The sequence below is a fragment of the Haliotis cracherodii genome, unplaced genomic scaffold, assembly GCF_022045235.1.
Source record: "Haliotis cracherodii isolate W230 unplaced genomic scaffold, xgHalCrac1.p SCAF_4, whole genome shotgun sequence".
Taxonomy (NCBI): domain Eukaryota; kingdom Metazoa; phylum Mollusca; class Gastropoda; order Lepetellida; family Haliotidae; genus Haliotis; species Haliotis cracherodii.
In genome coordinates this window covers 62,958,872-62,982,797 of record NW_027266297.1, presented here as the reverse complement: position 1 = coordinate 62,982,797, position 23,926 = coordinate 62,958,872, and the positions used below count along the sequence as shown (strand labels likewise).

Genomic DNA, 23,926 nt, shown 5'->3' with positions numbered 1-23,926 from the left:
TATGTACGCTAAACATTTGACTTCTTTTATGAGGTGGTCTGATTTCAAGACATAAGTAATTGTACTGTATCATTACTGAAGTCGCTGGAGGTTTGCCCAGTTGTCGGTGGCGCCACCCAGTGGTAAACGTCTACACCCGCATAACAGACCCGTGAACATCCGGGTTAGAATAGGTCTTCAGCAACCCATGCTTGCCTTAAAAGGCGAGTATGCTTGTCGTAAGACGCGACTAACGGGAACGGGTGGTCAGGTTCGCTGCATGTCATCGTATCCCAACTGCATGGATCGATGCCCATGATGACAATCACTGGATTGTCTGGTCCAGACTCGATTACTTACAGACCGCCGTCATATAGCTGGAATATGGAGTGCGGCGTTAAACAACAAACAAACATTACACCAGGCTTTCCATCACACAACAAGTGACACGCCGTGATATAACTTACACTGTTCAAAGCCCCATTAGACCAAACACATTAAGGACAGTGGGCGATCGGGTAGCCTAGTGGTTAAAGCGTTCGCTCGTCACGCCGTAGGCCCGGGATCGATTCCCGACATGGGTACAATGTGTGAAGCCCATTTCTGGTGTCCCCCGCCGTGATTATGCTGGAATGTTGCTAAAAGCGGCGTAAAACCATACTCACTCACTCACTCATTTAGGACAGTAAAGCAAGTCCTTGATTAAAGATGGCAAGACCAGTATGATTCCTTTCAATTCTTTTATATACAGAAAATATGTAATATACATGCAAGACGATATTGATCACAAAAAAACGATATTGGATGAATGTTAATGCATTTATAAATCTGTTTATCAATTCTTGCATTTATTCACCCTGAGTGGACACCAGCTCGTCGTCATATTTCTCAGCAGGTGCCCGACCTCACACTCGAGGAGTCCGGGAACTCCATGTAGGGTTGGCGAAAGTCATGGAAACCCACTGATAACACTGTAGATATTGCAGATGGGACTAGTGGTATATGTCTCGTAGGTCAATCCACAGGTCATGGAAAGATAGACCATGTATACTTATTGCACATTTAGTTGCTCTGAATCTGAATCGTCCTGATCCCCGTCCCATAAAGTGATCTTAGCGCTAAGATGATCGTAACTCCCATCCTTTAACATAGGCTTACGATAGTCGTAGCGCTAAGATCGCTTTGTTGAACGACGCCCTGGGCTCTACAGTTGCAGGTGCAACATAGGTAATGAGGTATTTGGGACTAGAATATACATCTGACAATGTATTGGAGTTGTTTTATCCAAGAATCCCCCATTCCCACGAAATACCACTCTACCGGATACCAACAATACCATTACATTTTATCGCCGAGGTCGTATATGAAATATTTACAATCAACAAAATGTACCGTATTTGATCAAATAACGCGGAAAACCCAAACCCGTCCGGAGCAATAACCTATTTATCGATATGAAAATCGATAAGAAATGGAATCAGGTACACAAGAAATGGAAACGGGTCACCTGTCTTCCAGAATATCGATGGGATTATCGTACCATCTGTCAATCTGTCAGTGATATATACAGACGAGGTTTGTCATATTATTTATCTATCTGGTACATTCATGGGCTGAATTTGTCATCCATCTGTCCGTCTGGAGAAGACATTCATGGATGGGGTTAGTCAGTCTCTGTCGGATACATTCCTGAACAGGAATCATCATACCATCTGCCAGAAACAATATCATGCCAATGTACGTTATGAGGTTCGATGAGAACCAGGCCAGGGACACGCGTACGCATACCACAGCGTATTGACAAAAAGTTCAAATATTAGTCTTGTTTTTGTTTTTTTGCAGCAGCAGCACATTATCGCAAGGTCTTGCGACACCAGACCACCGCGAGATGGGTTATCAATTGTAAACTTTGAATCTGAGACACCCTGTCGGTCCCGGGTCGCACACAAGTACGTGACGTTCTAGCTTGGGTTACGGTTTATGCTCATTGATAATCGTTGCTATGGAAACAAAGATAAAATATGCAAGATGTGTAATGAGAAGGATAAAGCCGTGGGCACATCCATGAGAGCTGGTGACAATGGGATCGATACAGATGGCGGACTCATCATTTTTGCTTAGTCAGCTGTGTCACTGCTGAAACTTGTGTACATGTGTGATGGTGCAAGCTTATGCCACAATAGCACATAAGTCCCCTGAAAACCATCTGCTTAGACACGACGTGATCAAATGTTTACACAATTGTGCATGCAACGATGCGATGCGTTTTCACTATTGCAGTCGCATGCAATACAGGCGTCCGTAACGAAGATGTAATATCATTGTCTACTACAGGCGTCCGTAACGTAGATGTAATATTGTCTACTACAGGCGTCCGTAACGTAGATGTAATGTTATTGTCTACAACAGGCGTCCGTAACGTAGATGTAATATTGTCTACTACAGGCATCCGTAACGTAGATGTAATGTTATTGTCTACAACAGGCGTCCGTAACGTAGATGTAATATTGTCTACTATAGTCGTCCTTAACGTAGATGTAATATTATTGTCTACAACAGGCGTCCGTAACGTAGATGTAATATTGTCTACTACAGGCGTCCGTAACGTAGATGTAATATTATTGTCTACTATAGGCGTCCGTGACGTGTATGTAATATTGTCTACTACAGGCGTCCGTAACGTAGATGTAATTTTATCGTCTACTACAGGCGTCCGTAACGTAGATGTAATGTCAGTGTCTACTACAGACGTCCGTAACGTGGATGGGCCTAAGTGACCTATATAATTGAATGTAAACAACCATCAACTTGGAAAGTCTGACCACGGACGAGTATTCCGACACTGGATATTTGATCCAGGTGAGCTAACACAACCGTTAACACAGAGTTTTGCGTTCGTGCACATTGTACAACGTTAACCTGCTAACCAACAAAGATAAAACATGTGCGCATCGAATGACCTAGAACCAATATACGATGGTGGTAAGGCAAGAAGTTGATAAATCTTTGGCGGGTATCCAGCACAACACGGTGACAGTTCACGTAAAAGTCAACGTAGATAGTATTTGTGTGTTCAGTGATTGCCTATGCGTCCTCCTTTGAATGAACACATATAGTTTGTGGTTGTGCCTCGACAGATAAACTGTCACAAACCGAGAATTTAAAAATACTACTACACCGTATTGTTTATTTAATCAGGAACACATTTTCGATGAAACAACAGCCACGTGTGTTTAGAAGAGGTACGGGACAATCTTTTGGGGCACCCTCTTGCAGTATTCCACCCAAAAGGTGCCGTACTTCTGACAACACTTGGCCTCATCTCGGTAGCTGCGATGTATCAGCAAGAAGGTGAGGAAGATGGTGTAGGAGAAGGGCATGATGTTGACGAAGAGGGCGGGCACTGACCAGAAGAAAGCAAGGAGGATCTCGGGGATGTAGTGAAAGTGCCTGGAGAAGCCCCACCAGCCGGATGCAAGGAGAATGCTCTCCCGTTCTTCTCCACTCTCAAGTTGATACTTTGCACGAATTACCTCGGCCTTGCGCCCCCAGATAACGCAGTTGCCGTCAGCGCCCCGTACTGCCTGTTTCTGGTTGTCGGCGTCGTAGTTTATGTAGATGGAGAGCATACCACATGTGAGGAAGAACGTTGTCAGCCAAGGTCCGAGAATGACGGGCTGGTTGACGAGGTAGAGGCTTACCGACGTGTAGAACCCTGGCACAAACACCAGGCAGCCCCAGCAGATGTAGTAGCCAGCTCGGTCAAGCATGATGTCAATGGTCCTCATGTATCCAGCCTCCCACCAGAAGAATTTGGCCAGGTAAACAAGTTGGAGTGTGCAGCACACAAACATACTGTCAACAAATCCGTGCAACTCGTAACTTTTAAGGGCAAATATCGACACCAAAAGAGCCCAGACCATCAAACCAAACCGACAGTTGGTAAAAACCTTAATATCATAGCCAAAGATTCTTGGGTACAATTCCGTTCCCCAATAATAGTCAAAAATGAAATTACCCGTTGCCCCACAGTCAGTCGAGGAGGGGGAAACTATGCCCTTTACGTATAGGAATAAACAAAATACAAGGCTGAAAATATTCAGGGTTGATAGTACCGTGTCAAACTGGTCGTATATTATTGTTGGGGTCATACCAAGTTGCTTCAGGAATGCTGTAATCGCAACAAATAGCACCATAGTGAGAATGAAAAACGTGAAGCCGTTATCCTTATACACGGGTACATTGCCCTTGGGGGTCAAGGGTCCATACACAGTCTTGCCTGGGAGGAGCTTCATCGTGACGAGAGCATATATGCTGTATACGACAAGTATTGCAGAAATCACAGTGCTGTGGGGTCGGACTTGACTCCACATGTACAGCAGACCTCCAAGGATGGATCTGCCCTGGAAGACGTTCGCCATCTTGCTGTAACTGCCATCGGAGTGCACAGCTGTATACCACAGGATGATGACGAAATTTGGGGTGGTGAGGGTTAGCAACAGGGGACAGATGGTTGTTTGCAGAACATGGCGGAGCTTCAGCATCCACTTATTCTGGGAGAGGGTTTCGTATCCCTCCTTGTAACCTTGGAAACCGTTCTGGAGCACGTCCTCCTTGCCCATTTGGCTTGACTTCCGGTGAGTGGCTTCTGTCTGGAAACAGAAATATATTCGTGGGATTTGTCTCAACTCTCTATGCTGTGAACTTTACTTGCAGTTATTATCAACCTGATTGTAGTGAGCTGGGTCCAACACGAATTTTAACACTATTCAAGTTTTATGTGGGAGAAAAGCGCGAAGGGATGCAGGTCTTAGACGTTTACCACTTCGGTAAAACCCACGAGAACGGGTATGGTGCTGACAAACCTAGAAACATAATCGAGGCGAACCGGGATTCGAACCCACAGCCATAGGTTTCTGGCGTGTCCAACTCTGCACAGCGAATTGCAGTTCCTTAGACGACATGGCCACCCATGCCCCCACTTGATTAGAACTAGAAACTGAATGAGATGAACACAATCAGTTACATGTGTTCTTTAATGTTTCACCAAGATCAACAAAAATATTCTCAACCGTACCATGTCAGTTACCGTCTAAAACAGTTGAAGTACAGATTTAGTTGGGCGTGGTTCAGAAGAACGGTCTCAGGGGTGCCTCCTGCAACATGAGATAAAAGTTGAGTTAATAGTTCAATAAATAAATATTTATATATAATATAGACACTTTGTCCTGTGATGTGATACAAAGTGAGTGAGTGGGTTTACGCCGCTTTTAGCAATATTCCAGCAATATCACTGCGGGGAACGGCAGAAATGGGCTTAATACATTGTACCCACGTCGGGAATCGAACCCGGGTCTTCGGCGTGACGAGCGAACACTTTAACCACTAGGCTACCCGACCGCCCCTGTGATACAAAGGTTTAGGGTAGCAGCATCCATATGGAATTGGTAAAGTGAGTGAGTGTGTATAGTTTTACGCCGCGTGTAACAATATTCCAGCAATATCACTGCGGGGAACGGCAGAAATGGGCTTAATACATTGTACCCATGTTGAGAATCGAACCCGGGTCTTCGGCGTAACGAGCGAACGCATTAACCACTAGGCTACCCCACCACCCCTAAAATTGATAAAAAAAAGTCACAATCCAGTACGAATGAAATCTGGAAAACAATCTTGTCTCAAGTAAGTACGGCTGTCGTGTTATCTTGGTGTGACTCCGCATGGTGGGACATTGTTATCAAACAATCATCATCAACCTACATATTGACAGAACTGAGTGAGAGGATGATTGTACACTGAAGTGTGTAACAAGAGGACGATTGTTCAAGAATACGTCCGGTGATAGGACGATTGTACACTAACGGGTATAGAGAGAAGGCAATTGTTCACTAGCGAGTGTAATGTGAGGACGATTGTACAGTGATATGAATGAGAAGACGCGTGTAAACAATGCGTTCTTTGTTTTTTACTCAGCAATATTCCAGCCATATGACGGCGGTCCGTCAAAAAGTCGAGTCTGGACCACACAATCCAGTTATTGACATCATGAGCATCGATTCACGCAACGGGGATACGATGCAATGCATCAACCAAGTCAGCAAGCCTGACCACCCGATCCCGTTATTCGACTCTTACGACAAGCATAGTCGCCTTTCATGGCAAGCATGGGTTCCTGAAGACCTTTTCTATGTGTCGTGAGAGGACGATTGTATACACAATACGTTGTAAACCGATCTCGAGGAGTATATGGTGTGATGTACCCTGTGTGTAAACCTATGTACCGCGAGTCGTCAGGCAAGGGGCACATAGGCCCACACACAGTGTCCATCACACTATATGCACGGAGGGATCGTTTGACAACGGAGCATCTCACCGACGTTCATTCATACAGACCCGGAATATATGTCCGAAGTTTCACTGAGTTTAGGCTTTGATTCAACAATTTTGACAGTTAGCAGACGACGCAAACGAACGAGTTCTCCCCTTTGCCCAATGCATTCGGATAGATATCGGTTCATTTCAGTTCAACGATACTTATGCGAGATAAGCAAGCTACCTAAGGTATGTTTCCATTGATTTCTCAGCGGTCGACATGGACAATAATTGCCCGCTCCTTAACCAATCACAAGCCGGTATTGTGTGGTGAGATAACAACGCGTATCATGAGAAGACGATTGTACACTAACACGTGTAGTGAGAAGACGATTGTACACTAACACGTGTAGTGAGTGAGTGAATATGGTTTTACGCCGCTTTTAGCAATATTCCAGCAATATCACTGCGGGGAACACCAGAAATGGGCTTCACACATTGTACCCATGTCGGGAATCGAACCCGGGTCTTCGGCGTGACGAGCGAGAGCTTTAACCACTAGGCTACCCGACCGCCCCCTAACACGTGTAGTGAGAAGAAGATTGTACACTTACACGTGTAGTGAGAAGACGATTGTACACTAACACATGTAGTGAGAAGACGATTGTACACTAACACGTGTAGTGAGAAGACGATTGTACACTAACACGTGTAGTGAGAAGACGATTGTACACTAACACGTGTAGTGAGAAGACGATTGTACACTAACACGTGCAGTGAGAAGACGATTGTACACTAACACGTGTAGTGAGAAGACGATTGTACACTAACACGTGTAGTGAGAAGACGATTGTACACTAACACGTGTAGTGAGAAGACGATTGTACACAACAATGTAATGAGACAACTATTGTACACTAACACGTGTAATGAGAAGACGATTGTACACTAACACGTGTAATGAGAAGACGAGTGTACACTAACACGTGTAATGAGAAGACGATTGTACACTAACACGTGTAATGAGAAGACGATTGTACACTAACACGTGTAATGAGAAGACGATTGTACACTAACACGTGTAGTGAGAAGACGATTGTACACTAACACGTGAAATGAGAAGACGATTGTACACTAACACGTGTAGTGAGAAGACGATTGTACACTAACATGGGTAATGAGAAGACGATTGTACACTAACATGGGTAATGAGAAGACGACTGTACACAACAATGTAATGAGACAACTATTGTACACTAACGATTTAGTTAAAGGACGACTGTACATTAATAAGTGTAATGGGAGGACGAGTGTAAACCACAAATAGAATAAAATCAAGTCTTCATCAAACAGACCGATTATTCATATTTTGTGCAACGTATTCTGCACGTAATGGCAAACAATACTGTGAGTGAGTTGGGTTTAACGCCGCTTTTAACAGTATTCCAGTTATATCACGGCGTGTCAGCTTAATGTGGGAGGAAAGCCCGAAGTGATGCAGGTCTCAGACGTTTACCACTTCGGTGAAACCCACGAGCACTGGTATAAACAATACTGTGCACGCAACAACAAAAGTAATCCGCAGTAAAGCCTCGATATTTTTTTGTATTTATTTTAATGGCATCAATGCACGTATATTACGAACATAATGACCATATTTGAAAATGAGATTTGTGACTTGCTTTTCTTAAGGCAAGGTTCAGGTTTGCGTAACATCCTCAAGTACATATCAACTACACAAGCCAGATACACACACGTGATGATGTAAAGCTCACCTGGATGCTGGGAAACAACTCAAAACAATTGTTTATACGTATCTTGACACATCCACACAGTTTACTGTTATAAATCACTCTCGCGGCTGTCGTGATATATCGGATTTCAATTTAGTAAGCACGTTTCTTGCCACTGCTGTTAGAATCAGCTTCTATCCTAAGCTCATAAACCTTGTGGTTCTAGAGGAGTTAGCTCCGTGGGGAGTGACGGGCGGAGAGGGTCCATGATTGCCTGAACGATGAGGTGAGGTTGCATGGGGTTTAACGTCGCGTCCAAGATTATTACACTTATATAGCGACGTGTGTGTGTGGCTGCTTGTACTTGTCAGGACTGATGCCGATTTATAGTGTTAGCACACTGATATACCATGTCGCAGTTTAACATGAACACCCCACTCAGACACAGTATACTGACTCCGAGCCTTGTTTTAGCCCCTTAATGCCGAGCGCCAGACAGGGTAACAACAAGTGCCATCTTTTAACGTCTATTGGTATGACGCGGCCGTGGATCGGACCTTCTGCTCTCCGGGCGGATGCTCTACCACTAAACCACGGAGGCGGTCCTCCTAAACAATGAATGAGTATTGGGTGAATAAACTAAGATCGGCTTATTGTGTCATCGTGCCCCGTTAGTTTTGATTCTGGCACCGGTTTGCATGTCCCAGATTCGATTATTTACAGGCCATAGTGATCTAACAGGAATAGTGCTGATTGTGGCATAAAACATAATTCACTCACGCTTTCAAGAACTGTCGGAAAAGAACCCATAGTTCTTGTAAACAAACACTTCATAACGTTTTTGTTACTCCTTCGACAGGGCTCTTTTAGACAAGTTAAGTACAAATCTCTAAAGCTATAATTATTAGTTTAAATCGTGATTTCTTGATTATATAAATAATAAGAACAAGGTGTCCCTATAAGAGACTAGAGTCCTTCCACTTATCTAGACTTGCTTATGATAAGGATAGAATTACCATACACCAATGGACTCACCCAAAGCAGCCTTGGAGCAAGGCTAGGGTTGTTGTCCATTAGTGGATACAGAAACACAATCATCATATTCTGGGCAAACATTTCTGATGACGGAAACTATTACAGGACACAACTGGCAGGGGGATTGTGAAAAGGTTTCGTAAACTTTTGCCCTGTTCAATCACCGGCAGAAATGTAGTCTATGTTCAAATAAAACACCAAACTATCACACACCGCGGAAATGTTTATCTGCCCATTAAATGTGAATGGAAACAGGCTGTAATTAAACCTTGCATACCAGGCTACATACACAACAGATGGCTAAACAAAACACACACACATTCTCCCGTTCAGCTAACATTTGAGAGATTGTTTTTTCCACGATACCCGACTTTTCCGTACTTTCTTGGCCTCGATCTGATAACACTTCCGATCAATGCCAGATGTGATAGCAGACGACATATATCTTCTTGAGTGAGCAGACGACACTGTCTATTCATTCCCTGCATCGACAAACAATTAATAGTTAACGTCTATGTAGCTATGAAAGTCGTATTTTTCTTGTCTATATTTTGTAATTCCAGACTGCAAGTATCCATTTAGTGTTAAGACACAGCTATTATTTCTCCTCCAAATGACATTGTGGACAAACTGTCAATTACATTATATCCATACACATGGGAAAGAAACTAGTTGCTAAAGGGTACTTGTCATTTCAAAACATCATTAAAACCTTTAAATATCCATACATTGGAGTTCTATATTTCTTAAATATTAATGATAAAATATATTTAGTTTACATATGGATAGATTAAAATATCAATTTTAGCACTGTCTTTGTTGTTTAACGCCGGACTCAGCAATATTCCAGCTATATGACGGCGACCTGTAAATAATCGAGTCTGGACCAGACAATCCAGTGATTAGTACTGGTACAACATTGCATTAAGGCTACTGTTTCGTTTGTCACGTTTCCCTGACAAATCTCACACGATGGAACGTTATATACATATTCTTGGGAAACTCACAAGTAGACACCTTTTAACAACCAAGGTCTCAGTCACGTGACCTCGTCTTGAGAAAACGTAGGCAATATTAAATTATGTTGACTTTCCTTAGAATTAATTCCGATAATTGACCCTGTATCAATCTCTACGGCCTGTAGAATAATTTGGTTAAGATACAAATGTCACTGCTCATTAAATAATCGTTAGTTTTATTACACGAAATCATTCAGAATGACCTGGGGTGACAGGTCTGTAATCAGGTCACATCTAATCCTGATTATCTGCTTAAATGGTCACATTAGAGAATAAAACAAGTGGGAAATTGTGATGGTCTCACTTAGAAAAAGATCAGGGCTCCGTTCCACAAAGCGATCTTAGCACTAAGGTGATCGTAAGTCCCCTACTTTAACATATGGTTACGATCATCGTAGCGCTAAGATCGCTTTGAGGAACGGGGCCCAGGGCTCCGTTCCACAAAGCGATCGTAGCGCTACGACTGTCGTTAATCTATGTTAAAGTAAAGGAGTTAAAGTATGGGAGTTACGATTGTCTTAGTGCTACGATCGCTTTGTGGAACGGGGCCCAGATTTGGAAACCAAACAAATGGCTACGTTTATATTTACCTCCTACTTTCGGACTGCAAATTCTCAATCATACCCCAATATCCAACAAAATGCAAGGTTGACACCATATAAACTTGAGATGGAAGGAAACAACATTAGGTCACTGGGAAAACACTACCGGAAGTTTTCGACTACCGGAAGTTTTATTTTTTTCTTTGACATGGCACTCATTTCTACTTTTATCAGGCTACAATACAACATGCTTTCTCAAAAGGGTGATTTGGATGGTAACTGTACACATGTGACCTGGAAATGGATTAATAATGCCACAAATAAAATGGTTTCAGATTTTAAGCCTTGAGCCAATGGGACTCAGAACGAGGCTGCAATTTCCTTCTATAATTTATCTCACAACCCTCAAAGCGTCAGCTGGTTCATTCCGGAAACTATGGGATTACAGAAACAGAAACGAGAGACACTACAATTAGCTAAAACAGGAATAATTTTACCCCAGATCATGTTGACTTGACCTTTCTGACACATTTATCATGTTTTATTTCTCATAATTATTTTTTATCTGGTTTTGATTTAAATTTGAATTAAAAAATGGAATTGAAATTATGATCAATCACTGCTAACACACAGGGGACCTTTTATCCACATGTATCGTGTTTTATATTCTCATAAAAATGTTTTTTATCTTGTTCTGATTTGACTTTGGATTAAAAAGTAGAATCGAAATTATGCCGTCTACTACTGCTGACACATGAGACTTCTCGTATACTTTCCAGAAGTGTTACGCTTCTCGAAATGGTCTGAGTGTCTCCCCCACCCCACCCCTGCAGACCCTCACCACGGGAGTGAGCCCTATATACAGACCCCCACGCCGCAGAGCGGGGATGCCAAATGATTCACATTCAAGATCCGCAAACTAAATAATCCGTTACAGAGCGCTATTCCTGAAATACCCATCAGTGCTAATGGGGTCCTGAAACAAGAGACGAGCGGAGAACTGTAAAGTGCCTGTCAAATCTTACTGACACAAGCAGCCTATGCAGCGACATGATGGTGGAAACGACGTGGACAGGGCGCAGAATCGAGGGTGTACAAAACGTGCGAATATAAGGACGTGTGTCATTGCCCTGTGGATGTGCCCATATTTTGGCTATATTTCCTGTGTGCCTAAGGTGTGCTTATGCACCCGGCTGTCGTCATACTCACAGGTGTGCTTTTCACCCGGCTGACGCCATACTCACAGGTGTGCTTATACACCCGGCTGTCGTTATACTCACAGGTGTGCTTATACACCCGGCTGACGTCATACTCACAGGTGTGCTTATACACCTGGCTGTCGTCATACTCACAGGTGTGCTTATACACCCGGCTGACGTCATACTCACAGGTGTGCTTATACACCCGGCTGACGTCATACACACAGGTGTGCTTATACACCGGGCTGTCGTCATACTCACAGGTGTGCTTATACACTCGGCTGTCGTCATACTCACAGGTGTGCTTATATACCGGGCTGACGTCATACCCACAGGTGTGCTTATATACCCGGCTGACGTCATACTCGCAGGTGTGCTTATACACTCGAAAGGTATCATACTCGCATACTGAGCTGTGATCATATCACATCGTTCTGGTCATACTAAAGTGCTGCCATGTCACATGTTTATGTGTGGTCATGCCACTTGTACATGTGTGGCCATGTCACATGCTCTTATGTGGCCATGTCACATGCTCTTATGTGGCCATGTCTCATGCTCTTATGTGACCATGTCACATGCTCTTATGTGGCCATGTCACATGTTCTTATGTGGCCATGTCACATGCTCTTATGTGGCCATGTCACATGCTCTTATGTGGTCATGTCTCCTGCTCTAATGTGACCATGTCACATGCTCTTATGTAGTCATGGTACATGCTCTTATGAGGTCATGTCACATGCTCTTATGTGTCCATGTCTCCTGCACTTATGTGGCCATGTCACATGTTTTTATGTGGCCATGTTATGTGTTCATGTGTGGTGATGTCACGTGCTCAGATGTGGTCATGGCACAAATTCATGTGCACCCATGTGACACGCCGTTATGTGGTCATATCACGTGTTCATGTGTGGCCATGTCACATATCCGCGTGTGATCATGTCGTGCTCATGTGCGGTCAAGCCATGTTCTTGTGAGGTCATGGCCTATGCTCATGGCGGTATCAGTGGTCGAGAGACGGAAAAAGCGGAGGTCTTACAACAGTCTGAATGAATACCCCTCGTACAATATCCTCACTTTAAAATACAGCAGTTTTCTTTCATGAAAAGGGACATTCGTATTTTTTTTCATGGCGCGAATGAGTGCATATAAATATAGAGACGCACACATATGACGGACGACCTAACACAGTAACTTGGTCGGCAACAAGATATATATATTTATACACCGCTCTATTAATCCAACGCTCGGCGCCTTAGATAAGGGTATATCATGAATTGGGCCAGGTTAATGACATACGTACAGGGCGTTCAGTACACGCCACCTCCGCCTTGGACATAATGCATTCTGCCACAGTCGGTAAGACTGGGTCCCATTCTGTCATTTACCGTAGCAATGTAACTATCGATTGTGTACAGTAAACTACGTTTATAACGAACACGTTTATAACGAACTGGCGTATATAACGAACTTATTTTTTCCCTGGCCATGTGTTGTATATATGCTGCAAATACGGTTATAACGAACAACGGTTATATCGAACTAAAATTAATGATCCCTCGGAGTTCGTTATAACCGTAGTGTACTGTACTCAGCAGTGACAACAAGAACCAGGGTCCTTGCCCGCCGCCCTCCGCCCTCAGCCCCACTTAAGCACCTATCCCCAAACTCGCATATCTACTCCTCGTATATAAACATCCTCTTACCACTATATTGTTTCTTATCATAAATTAAAAGTTCCGTATTTACTGTATTATTAGGTTTATGTGTTGAAATTCGCTGATGTCTACTACGACGAAATATGCTTTGTGCATCGAGTGATCCTGTTGATGTAACTATAGGGCTGACACACAGTAATGGGAATTTAACGCCGCTTTTAATGGCATTTCTTTAATGTCACGGTATGTCCGCTTGGTGTAAGGGCCTAATATAATGTGGTGCCGCTCTGAGACTAGACTAACATTAAGTCTATGAAAACATTTCTTTGAAAAAATTCTTCAATAGAACCTTTCCTCTTCTGCTATTAACACTTAGTCTATAAAACATTTCTTCAAAATAATTGTATTTTTTCTTCAATAGAACCTTTCCTCTTCTGCTATTAACACTTAGTCTGTGAAAACAGTTCTTAAAAATAATTGCATTTTATTTCTTCAATATAACCTTTCCTCTTCTGCTATTAACACTTAGCTTAGTCTATGAAATTAATTTCTTCAAAATAATTGTATTTATTTTCTTCAATAGAACCTTTCCTCTTCTGCTTTTAACACTCAAACTATGAAAACAGTTCTTAAAAATAACTGTATTTTTTTCTTCAATAGAACCTTCCCTCTTCTGCTATTAACACTTAGTCTATGGAATTAATTTCTTAAAAATAATTGTAATTTTTCTTCAATAGAACCTTTCCTCTCCTGCTATTAACACTTAGTCTATGAAAACAGTTCTCAAAAATATTTGTATATTTTTGTTCAATAGAACCTTTCCTCTTCTGCTATTAACACTTAGTCTATGAAATTAATTTCTTCAAAATAATTGTATTTATTTTCTTCAATAGAACCTTTCCTCTTCTGCTATTAACACTTAGTCTATGAGAACATTTCTTAAAAATAATTGTATTTATTTTCTTCGATAGAACCTTTCCTCTGCTGCTATTGACACTTAGTCTATGAGAACATTTCTTAAAAATAATTGTATTTATTTTCTTCGATAGAACCATTCCTCTTACGATATTTCCCTTCCACGCAGCCCTTAGTGTATAGCCCTAAATAAAGCAAGTCTAGATTTTCAACCGGTTCTGTATCTCCCACCTTACTGCAACACCTGTTTAACTCATACGTAGTTGCTTGTTTCTATGAAAATTATATACTTTCAGAGACGAAGTGTTAGTCTAGGGTATGGTGCTGACAAACCAAGAATTGTTTGTTTTGTTTGTTTGTTTGTTGTTTAACGCCACACTCAGCAATATTCCAGCTATATGGCGGCGGTCTGTAAATAATCGAGTCTGGACCAGACACTCCAGTGACTGATATCATGAGCATCGATCCACGCAATTGGGATACGATGATATGCATCAACCAAGTCAGCGAGCCTGACAACCCGATCCCGTTATATTGGTTATGTTTGTGAAAGTAATTCATTTATGGCAAGCATGGGTTGCTGAAGACCTATTCTACCCCGGGTCAGCCAAGAATGGTAAATCAGAACGAAGCTGGTTTCCAACCCACCACACAACATTCTGGCACGGGGGAAAATGGGGAGACTGCGAAATACGGCGCCTTATGATGGGACGACCAGTTCCCTGGGACATTTTATGATGCTCCATCACTCTTTTCATGGCGAGTTTAACGGTACTTTTATCTCACTTCTCGGATCAATACGTCTTCGGCTCACTGTTTAGATCTAATAAATAAAACCTATAAAAGTATTGATACCTGACACCACTATCCATACATCATAAATGTATTTGCGACATATATGGCCACGTTCTCCATTTCAAGCATCAGAAATTTTGTTAGCAATAAATCATGTATTTCCATCTCTTGGATGTCTGCTGAACTGGTTTAAGAGTCCTCTAGAGGGTTGCTGTGTGTTCTATTAGATACAGCGCCAAATGCATCTCCTTGGTAACAGGTTTGCGATGATAGCATGAAACGTTTACAATATACAGTAAACTACGTTTATAACGAACACGCTTATAAAGAACTGACTGATATAACGAACTTATTTTTTGGTCCCGGCCCAATAGTGTAGATATGCTGTGCATATGTTTATAAAACGAACTACGGTTATACGAACTATAAGTAATGGTCCCTTTTAGTTCGTGATAACCGTAGTTTACTGTATAGATAAAGGGTCCCTATGCCGCTTTACTCAAAATCGTGGCTAACCCAAAAGAGTTCGCGTTTAATTTTGTCATGGTAGAATGAAGATACATATAGATCTAAACACGCTGTGTTTTTTTAGTATAGAGCTAGGTTACCTGAAGATCTGACCTCGCTAAATTTCACATTTCACATCTCCCGCTGTGGGTTCGTTCCACGCACATTGAATTTAGCCCCGTTAAATCTACAGGTACCTACTTGAAAATTGAAAACAGCATGTTTATGTCCGATAACAGATTTAAATCTGAAGTTCGTAGACCTGTAAGAAAACATAAACTTCATGGATAACAACTTGTTTATTGCATTTAGTGACGTTTCGTGTGCTACTTGTTATCTGTTATCTGTTGTTGTTAATGTTGGCTGCTGCTTATCACAACATGTCGTGTATCTATACCTCTCATCACCTGGTTGTAGTCACTACAGCTTGATAACGGTGTAAGAATCTAAATGGGCATGTCTTTAAGACAATAAACAAGAAGCTGTTATTCATTAAGTTAACTTCTTTAAGTAGACTAACATCTAGTCTCTGAAATGAACGTATCGTACAGAAAAAACAGTTGTTCAGTTATCTTAATAAAAATATAATAAAAGGGAGCCCAGTGACTCTCTTCATTTTCAGATACTGCAGTAATCTAGACTTGCCAAACATTATAGACTTGCATGGGCTGTATTGATATATATTTGTATCTGGGTCTGTAAGACAGGCTATTCTTTAAGTGGCATTTAGAAGTTAGCATCATGAACAAGGGACAACAAAGAATTGATAATTTTAATGGCGTTAGTATCTACACCGAAACGTCGCAGTCATTGCACAAGGAAGTGAGTGAGTTGGGTTTAACGCCGCTTTTAACAGTATTCCAGTTATATCACGGCGTGTCGGATAAATGTGGGAGGAAAGCCCGAAGTGATGAAGGTCTCAGACGTTTACCACTTCGGTGAAACCCACGAGCACGGGTATGGTGCTGACAAACCTAGAAACATAATCGGGGCGAACCGGAATTCGAAATCAAAATCATAGGTTTCTGGCGTGCCCAAGGGACGCAACCCTGCATAGCGAATTGCGGCGCCTCAGACGACTTGGCCACACATGCCCCCTTGTACAAAGAAGATTAATACCCTTAGCACTGTATACCCTCTTGATCCATAAAGTTGTTGCTTTCGTATTTACTCACTAACTTCTAGAATGTCAATCAAACAGTTCGTAACTCGTGAAGCGGGGGCAAATTTGTTTGTTTGTTGTTTAACGCCGCACTCAGCAATATTCCAGCTATATGACGACGGTCTGTAAGTAATCAAGTTGAACCAGACAATCCATTGACTGAGCATCGATCCACGCAATTGGGATACGATGCCATGGCATTGCATCAACCTCGTCAGCAAGCCTGACCACCCGATCCCGCTAGTCACCTCTTACGACAAGCACAGTCGACTTTTACGACAAGCATGGGTTTCTGAAGACCTATTCTACCCCGGATCTTCACGGGCGTCCAATGTTAGAGTGGGTTGTCGATCTGTACTATTTAAGAAACACGCTGGTAATAACCAATTAGAATGTGTATTGTATACTGTAACCAGGTTCGTGTCAACTATTGTCTGTTACATGACGACGCTCCCTCGTCAATCAGCCCATTCTTACCCAACCTTACTTCATAGCTTAAGTCAATAGGACCCCTCCTTTGTGTTTGACGCCTAACACCCATCCACTTTCTTCTTAACCCGGACCTTTTAAATGAGTAATTGTAATATATATAGTCTAGGTTTGTGTAATGGATATATAGAAATGTCCACCGTCGTGTAGACAGGAATTCCGTCCGCTTATGCACGGTGACCGCGAGGGTGTGCCGCTCGGTGGAAACGCCCGGGGATTGGGCTGGAGCTCCGCTCACCTCGTGTGTAGCTGAGCTGGGACTACGCTCAACTTGTGTGTGTCTGAGCTGAAACTCTGCTAAACTGGTGTATGTCTGAGCTCAAGCTCCGCTCAACTGGTATATGTCTGAGCTGGAGCTCTGCTCAGCTCGTGTATGTCTGAGCTGGGACTCCGCTCATCTCGTCTATGACGGATCTGGTGCTCCGCAGAACTGGTCTGACCTGGAGATCCGCTCAACTGGTGTATGTCTGAGCTGGAACTCCGCTCAACTGGTGTATGTCTGAGCTGGATCATGGAGCTCTGCTCAGCTCGTGCATGTCTGAGCTGGAACTCCTCTCAACTGGTGTATGTCTGAGCTGGAGTTCCGCTCAACTGGTGAATGTCTGAGCTGGAACTCCGCTCAACTGGTGTATGTCTGAGCTGGAGTTCCGCTCAACTGGTGTATGTCTGAGCTGGAGCTGTGCTCAACTGGTGTATGTCTGAGCTGGAGCTCTGCTCAGCTCGTGTATGTGTGAGCTGGAGCTCTGCTCAACTGGTGTATGTCTGAGCTGGAGTTCCGCTCAACTGGTGTATGTCTGAGCTGGAGCTCTGCTCAACTGGTGTATGTCTGAGCTGGAGCTCCGCTCAACTGGTGTATGTCTGAGCTGGAGCTCCGCTCAACTGGTGTATGTCTGAGCTGGAGCTCCGCTCAACTGGTGTATGTCTGAGCTGGGACTTCAACCTCCTCCCCCACTCCCTTCCCGAGCTAATTCCCTCATGACAACACAGTGTTAAAGGTACGGCGCGGTATGTCAAACATCCTTGTGCTTTGCATCATCATACTTTAAGCCCGTATATGACACTGAAAGTGTGTAGCACGGTCACTCCGTTAACCCACATGAACTACGTACCCCTGAAGACAAAATAACCAAACCTTGCAAGGTTTCGTTCAACACGGTTCTCAGATGGCCCATGGTTAGACAAAACACATGGCGTCAAAGTCGGAGATAGAATAGTATCTGCTCCCTAGAAATACACTTTTAGTCAGTCTCTGGGTATTTTCCAACAATTTGTTGCCACACATACTTTGAATAACCGCACCTGTGCGTTTTGTAACCTATAACTGTACATAAAAATGTCTATCGACATTGATTGAAAAAGTACTTTAATAAACATTAGCTTCCGCGGTGGCGCCGTCAAATCAATTGAAACCCTTGATGAACCAATCGGAATGGAGGTGTTTTTTTGCTAATTTCATGGTGTTGCTTGATAGGTGAGATGAGGTGAAATTGGGTTTAACGTCGCGTCTAAGATTATTGCACGTATACAGCGACGTGCATGCACGTGTATGTGTGTGTGTGGCTGCTTGTACTAGTCTGGACTGATGCCGATTTATAGTGCTAGCACACTGAGATACCATGCCGCAGTTTAACATGAATACCCAACTCAGACACAGTATACTGACTCCGAGCTGACCAGTCCTTGTTTTAGCCCCTTAATGCCGAGCGCCAGACAAGGTAACAACAAGTACCATCTTTTAACGTCTTTTGGTATGACGCGGCTTGGGATCGAACCCCGGACCTTCCGCTCTCCGGGCGGACGCTCTACCATTAGACCACGGAGGCGGTCTTTGTCTGATAGAGTACGGAAGCTTTGACTTTCACGTTTAGTCCATGCTTTTCGGCACCGCTCCATGTCGGTGATAGACTAATTTAAAATATTTCGACAGTTCGAGTTGTACAGTTAGCCAGAACCAAATCAGCAGACTGAAATTCACATTAACATGGCATTCGTTATTACGCTATAGCAGCACTTATTTCCTCAATCGCAAAATGTTTGGAGTCAGCAAAGATTGTGCGTGAAACGGCACGGTTTGACTCCAATGGTTTGACTTCTAAACAAAGTATGACGCTGCACGTGCTTCATGATAATATTTTATACATCGTATGACTCCACACGCATATATGATGAGCATTAGAAGTGTATAGCACAGCCACTTCGTAAGCCATCACGAACTGGGCATCACTTAATAACAATTATCATTTCAAATTAATAGTGATACCTACAAATTAGATCCAGTAATATGAATATATCATCTACTATAACGAATAAATCATCATTAAGCAGAATATTCTCTTCGGTTAAATATTGCCACACAGAATTTGACTTTTAGATAAAGCTATTTTAGATAAAACTACAGTGAAATTATTTATTTCAGAGCCAAACTGAAATCGGCGAATCGTAACCGTTTACTACACGATCTACTGACTTTGTGAGATTATTTTTCAGTGAATACGTTTTTTTTCTGAAGCTCTGCGTTTAACAGTGGCAAAAACGCCGGATGGAATAAGTGAGTTATGGTCTCTGGTTCCTAAGTCATTTAACAGGGAAACCTATGAGAAAAAGCCTAATGGATAGGAATTGTTAGTTTGGTAAACAGACCCACAGAATAATCATAGAACTCTGCCCGATAAAATAGCAACACAAATAATGACTGAAATAATCCCAGTTATGTGTGATTAGTACTTACAAGACAAGTGACGGTGAGCGCTATTCCATGAAGAATGAGATGGTGAATACGGAGCGAGGTGTGAGTCACAACTGAGATACCGTGGCTCTCCAGTGGAATCCGACAAGGGTCGACGCTAGGCTGTAATAACAGAAACAGTTAGTGAGATGGGGTTCTGTCAGACTTCGCTAAACCCAACCCGGCCCGGCCCTGCCTTGCTGCAGAACACGCTTAACGATGTATTCCGCGTGAACGCTGGACAAGTGTTGGGAGAGCGCATTCCAAGGTCTGTTGGTGTGTGGAGATGTTATCGTATGGGCATAATATTTCTTTTTATACAGTCGCAAATGAGTTCCGATCGACAATGAGAAGCGAGATAGTGTTTTATTGCTTGGTAACGTGATACGGAACGATGGGACAATGTGATACTCTATCCAGATGTCGGTGTTGAGTCGCAGTGATAGTTATACAGAGGAGACTATCACACATGTACATACCATGACGGTCATCAGACATGTACACACAATGACGGTCATCAGACATGTACACACAATGACGTCATCACACATGTACACACAATGACGTCGTCGCACATGTACACACACTGACGGTCATCGAACATGTACACGCTATGACGATCATCACACATGTTCACACAATGACGGTTATCACACATGTACACACAATGACGGTTATCACACATGTTCACACAATGACGGTCATCACACATGTACACACAATGACGGTCATCACACATGTACACACATTGGCGGTCATCACACATGTACAGGCAATCACGGCCATCACACATGTTCACACAATGACGGCTACCACACATGTACACACAATGACGGTTATCACACATATACACACAATGACGGCTACCACACATGTGCACACAATGACGACCATCACACATATACACACAATGACGGCTACCACACATGTGCACACAATGACGGTCATAACATGTACACACAATGACGGTTATCACACATGTACACACAATGACGGTCATCACACATGTACACACAATGACGGTCGTCACACATGTACATACATTGACGGTCATCGAACATGTACACACAATAAAGGCTACCACACATGTGCACACAATGATGGCTACCCAAAATGTGCACACAATGACGGTCGTCGCACATGTACACACAATGACGGTCATCACACATGCACACACAATGACAGCCACCACACATGTACACATAATGACAACCACCACACATGTACACACAATGACAAATAACAATATTTACTTCCGTTTGACATCACTACCGGTGACCGACTTTTACAAAATGTTCACTGATAAAAGTACGCGGGATTTCCAGATGAGGATTTTCTTTCATTGAGGGATCGTAAATACATAAATGTGTCATGTAAGTAATCAGATACAGTCTGACAATCTGCGTACTGTTATTTGTTTATGGTTTCCCTCGTAACATTGAACATTAGTCAGGAAGGCAGATAACTGCCGTCGTCGTTGAGCGTGACTGTGCGTCAGTCATGGCGTGACTGTGCGTCAGTCATGGCGTCACACAGGACGCAAACCTTTTCGATTTCTGTTAAATGTATCTGATCATTGTAATGTGTAAAACGCGTGAGTCAATGTATGCTACACTTAGAAGAATGTATCTCTCAAAATAGGAGAAATTGCTACACAGTGTAAAATCTGAATTTTGCTTTGTTTACATTTCAACAAACACAGTTTTCCGAGCACAGTGTTCGTTTCCCCACATAATTTATTTCGCTTGATGTAATCGAGATAATTTGTATTGGTGACAAAGACCATTTGTCATTTGATTCTAAAATGTATGAGGAATTCAGGGATGCATGTATCGCAGCTGAGTTTGAAATATACGCGATCTAATAGGCGTCTCAAAATCGGGACACTTGAAACATAATTTTGTAAACACTATACAACATGGCGGAAATTACATTTCAGAACTATCATAGGTGGTTTGATGAAAAACAGATACCCGTCGGGCCATGATCGCTAATATGCTATCTTTGAAATTTAATCCTTTGACTAAATGTCCGATATTTAGATGTCTTAACACACAGCAAATAACGCTGTGAATGGTAATTTAGTAATGTATAAGTGAGTGAGTGAGTATGGCTGTACGTCGCTTTTAGCAATATTCCAGCAATATCACAGCGGGGGACACCAGAAATGGGCTTTACACAGTGTACCCTTGTGGGAATTCGAACCCGGGTCTTCGGCGTGACGAGCGAACGCTTTAACTACTAGGCTACCCGACCGCCCCTGTAATGTATAAAAAAATGGCGAGATTTACCAACACTTTCAGTCATTTTGATTTGCCTGAATTGACAGTGGATGATATCACAGAAGAGGGAATTCCCACAGAACTCAAAACTATTAGTATGTGTGATGTATCTTGAATTTTATTCGACTTCCAAGTGAGAGTTGAAGAAGAGGGATATATGAGTGATATCCAGGGGGTTAACATTCTAAAACCATAACGTTCAACACGGACGTAGGTCGACATTCGGCTGAAGTACCAGTAACTTATCAATGACTTTCGATCAGAAAAGCAGTCCGTCATAATCTGACCTCAGGTCATCACCTTAGATTAGCCAATCACTGGCCTGGAATTCGATCTCACACATATGTTTGATACCAGTTATCTCAAATGGGTTTCTCACCTACATGTGTGTAAGAAAGAGGGGTCCTTTCAAACATAAGTGTCAGGAAGAAGAGTCCTGTTAAGTAGAAGGGAGAGGATGAGTGGTCCTGTCAAACAGAAGTGAGAGAAATAGGGTCCTGTTAAACAGATGAGAGAGGAAGAGGATCCTGTTAAACAGAAGTGAGAGGAAGAGGGTCCCGTTAAACAGAAGTGAGAGGAAGAAGGTCCTGTTAAATAGAAGTGAGAGGAAGAGGGTCCTGTTAAACAGATGAGAGAGGAAGAGGATCCTGTTAAACATAATTGAAAGGAAGAAGAGTCCCTGTTAAACAGATAAGAGAGGAAGAAGGTCATGTTAAACAGAAGAGGAAGAGGACCCTGTTAAACAAAAGTGAGAGAAAGAAGGTCCTGTTTAACAGAAGTGAAGGGAAGAAACTCCTGTCAAACAGTGAGAGGAAGAGTGATCCTGTTAAACAGAAATGGGAGGAGGAGGGTCCTGTTAAACCGAAGTGAGAGGAAGAGGGTCCTGTTAAACAGAAGTGAGAGGAAGAATGGCCCTGTTTAAACAGAAGTGAGAGGAAGAGGGTCCTGTTAAACAGAAATGAAAGGAAGAGAGGCCTGTTAAACAGAAGTGAGAGGAAGAAGGTCCTGTTAAAACAGAAGTGAAGGGAAGAAGGTCCTGTTAAACAGAAGTGGGAGGAAGAAGGTCCTGTTAAACACAAATGAGAGGAAGATGGCCCTGTTAAACAGAAGTAAGAAGAAGAACGTGTAAATTAAACAGAAGTATGGGACGGTGGGCTTAATCAGGGCCTAGATTTTTGAAACGATCTTAGCCCTGAGATTATCGTAAAGTTATCGTTAGGAAATCGTAGGCTATCGTAGCATATTTTCGAAACTATCGTAGCCCTAAGATACCTAAAGATTGTCGTAAATCTAAGATAGCCCCTTACCTGTCGTAAGCTTATTTTATCTTCATCCAAGATGGCGGCATACTTTTCCATAGATATTTTGTCAAACGATTAGTCTGCTTTACGTTCAAACACTGACATTTCATTTTGAAAAACTGTGATTCAAACTGACACTTCGAAAACACGAAGAACGCATCAAGGATTTCACGTCAAAAATGTTCTCAATCGCGACAGCGATCCACATAACTGTGGAGTCGATAGCTTACAATATATTTCTATCCGAGTCCATGCTGAAGAAGTGTGAAACAA

The 23,926-nt window shown here is 42.6% G+C and overlaps 1 protein-coding gene across 2 annotated transcripts in view; it reads right to left on the bottom strand.

Moving 5' to 3' along the window:
- Positions 1-713: 713 nt before the first annotated feature.
- LOC139478801 (uncharacterized) overlaps positions 714-23,926 on the bottom strand; it is a 33,941-nt gene continuing 10,728 nt past the window's right edge. The window contains exons 2-4 of one of the 2 annotated variants that reach the window (XM_071261431.1): positions 20,074-20,193; positions 5,057-5,135; positions 714-4,631 (exon numbers count right to left, since the gene is read on the bottom strand). In XM_071261431.1, coding sequence (XP_071117532.1) covers positions 3,213-4,631; positions 5,057-5,059 — 1,422 coding nt within the window. In that variant the 5' untranslated portion in view covers positions 5,060-5,135; positions 20,074-20,193 and the 3' untranslated portion in view covers positions 714-3,212. The remainder of the gene's footprint in view (positions 4,632-5,056; positions 5,136-20,073; positions 20,194-23,926) is intronic. The other variant, XM_071261432.1, reaches the window with a different exon arrangement.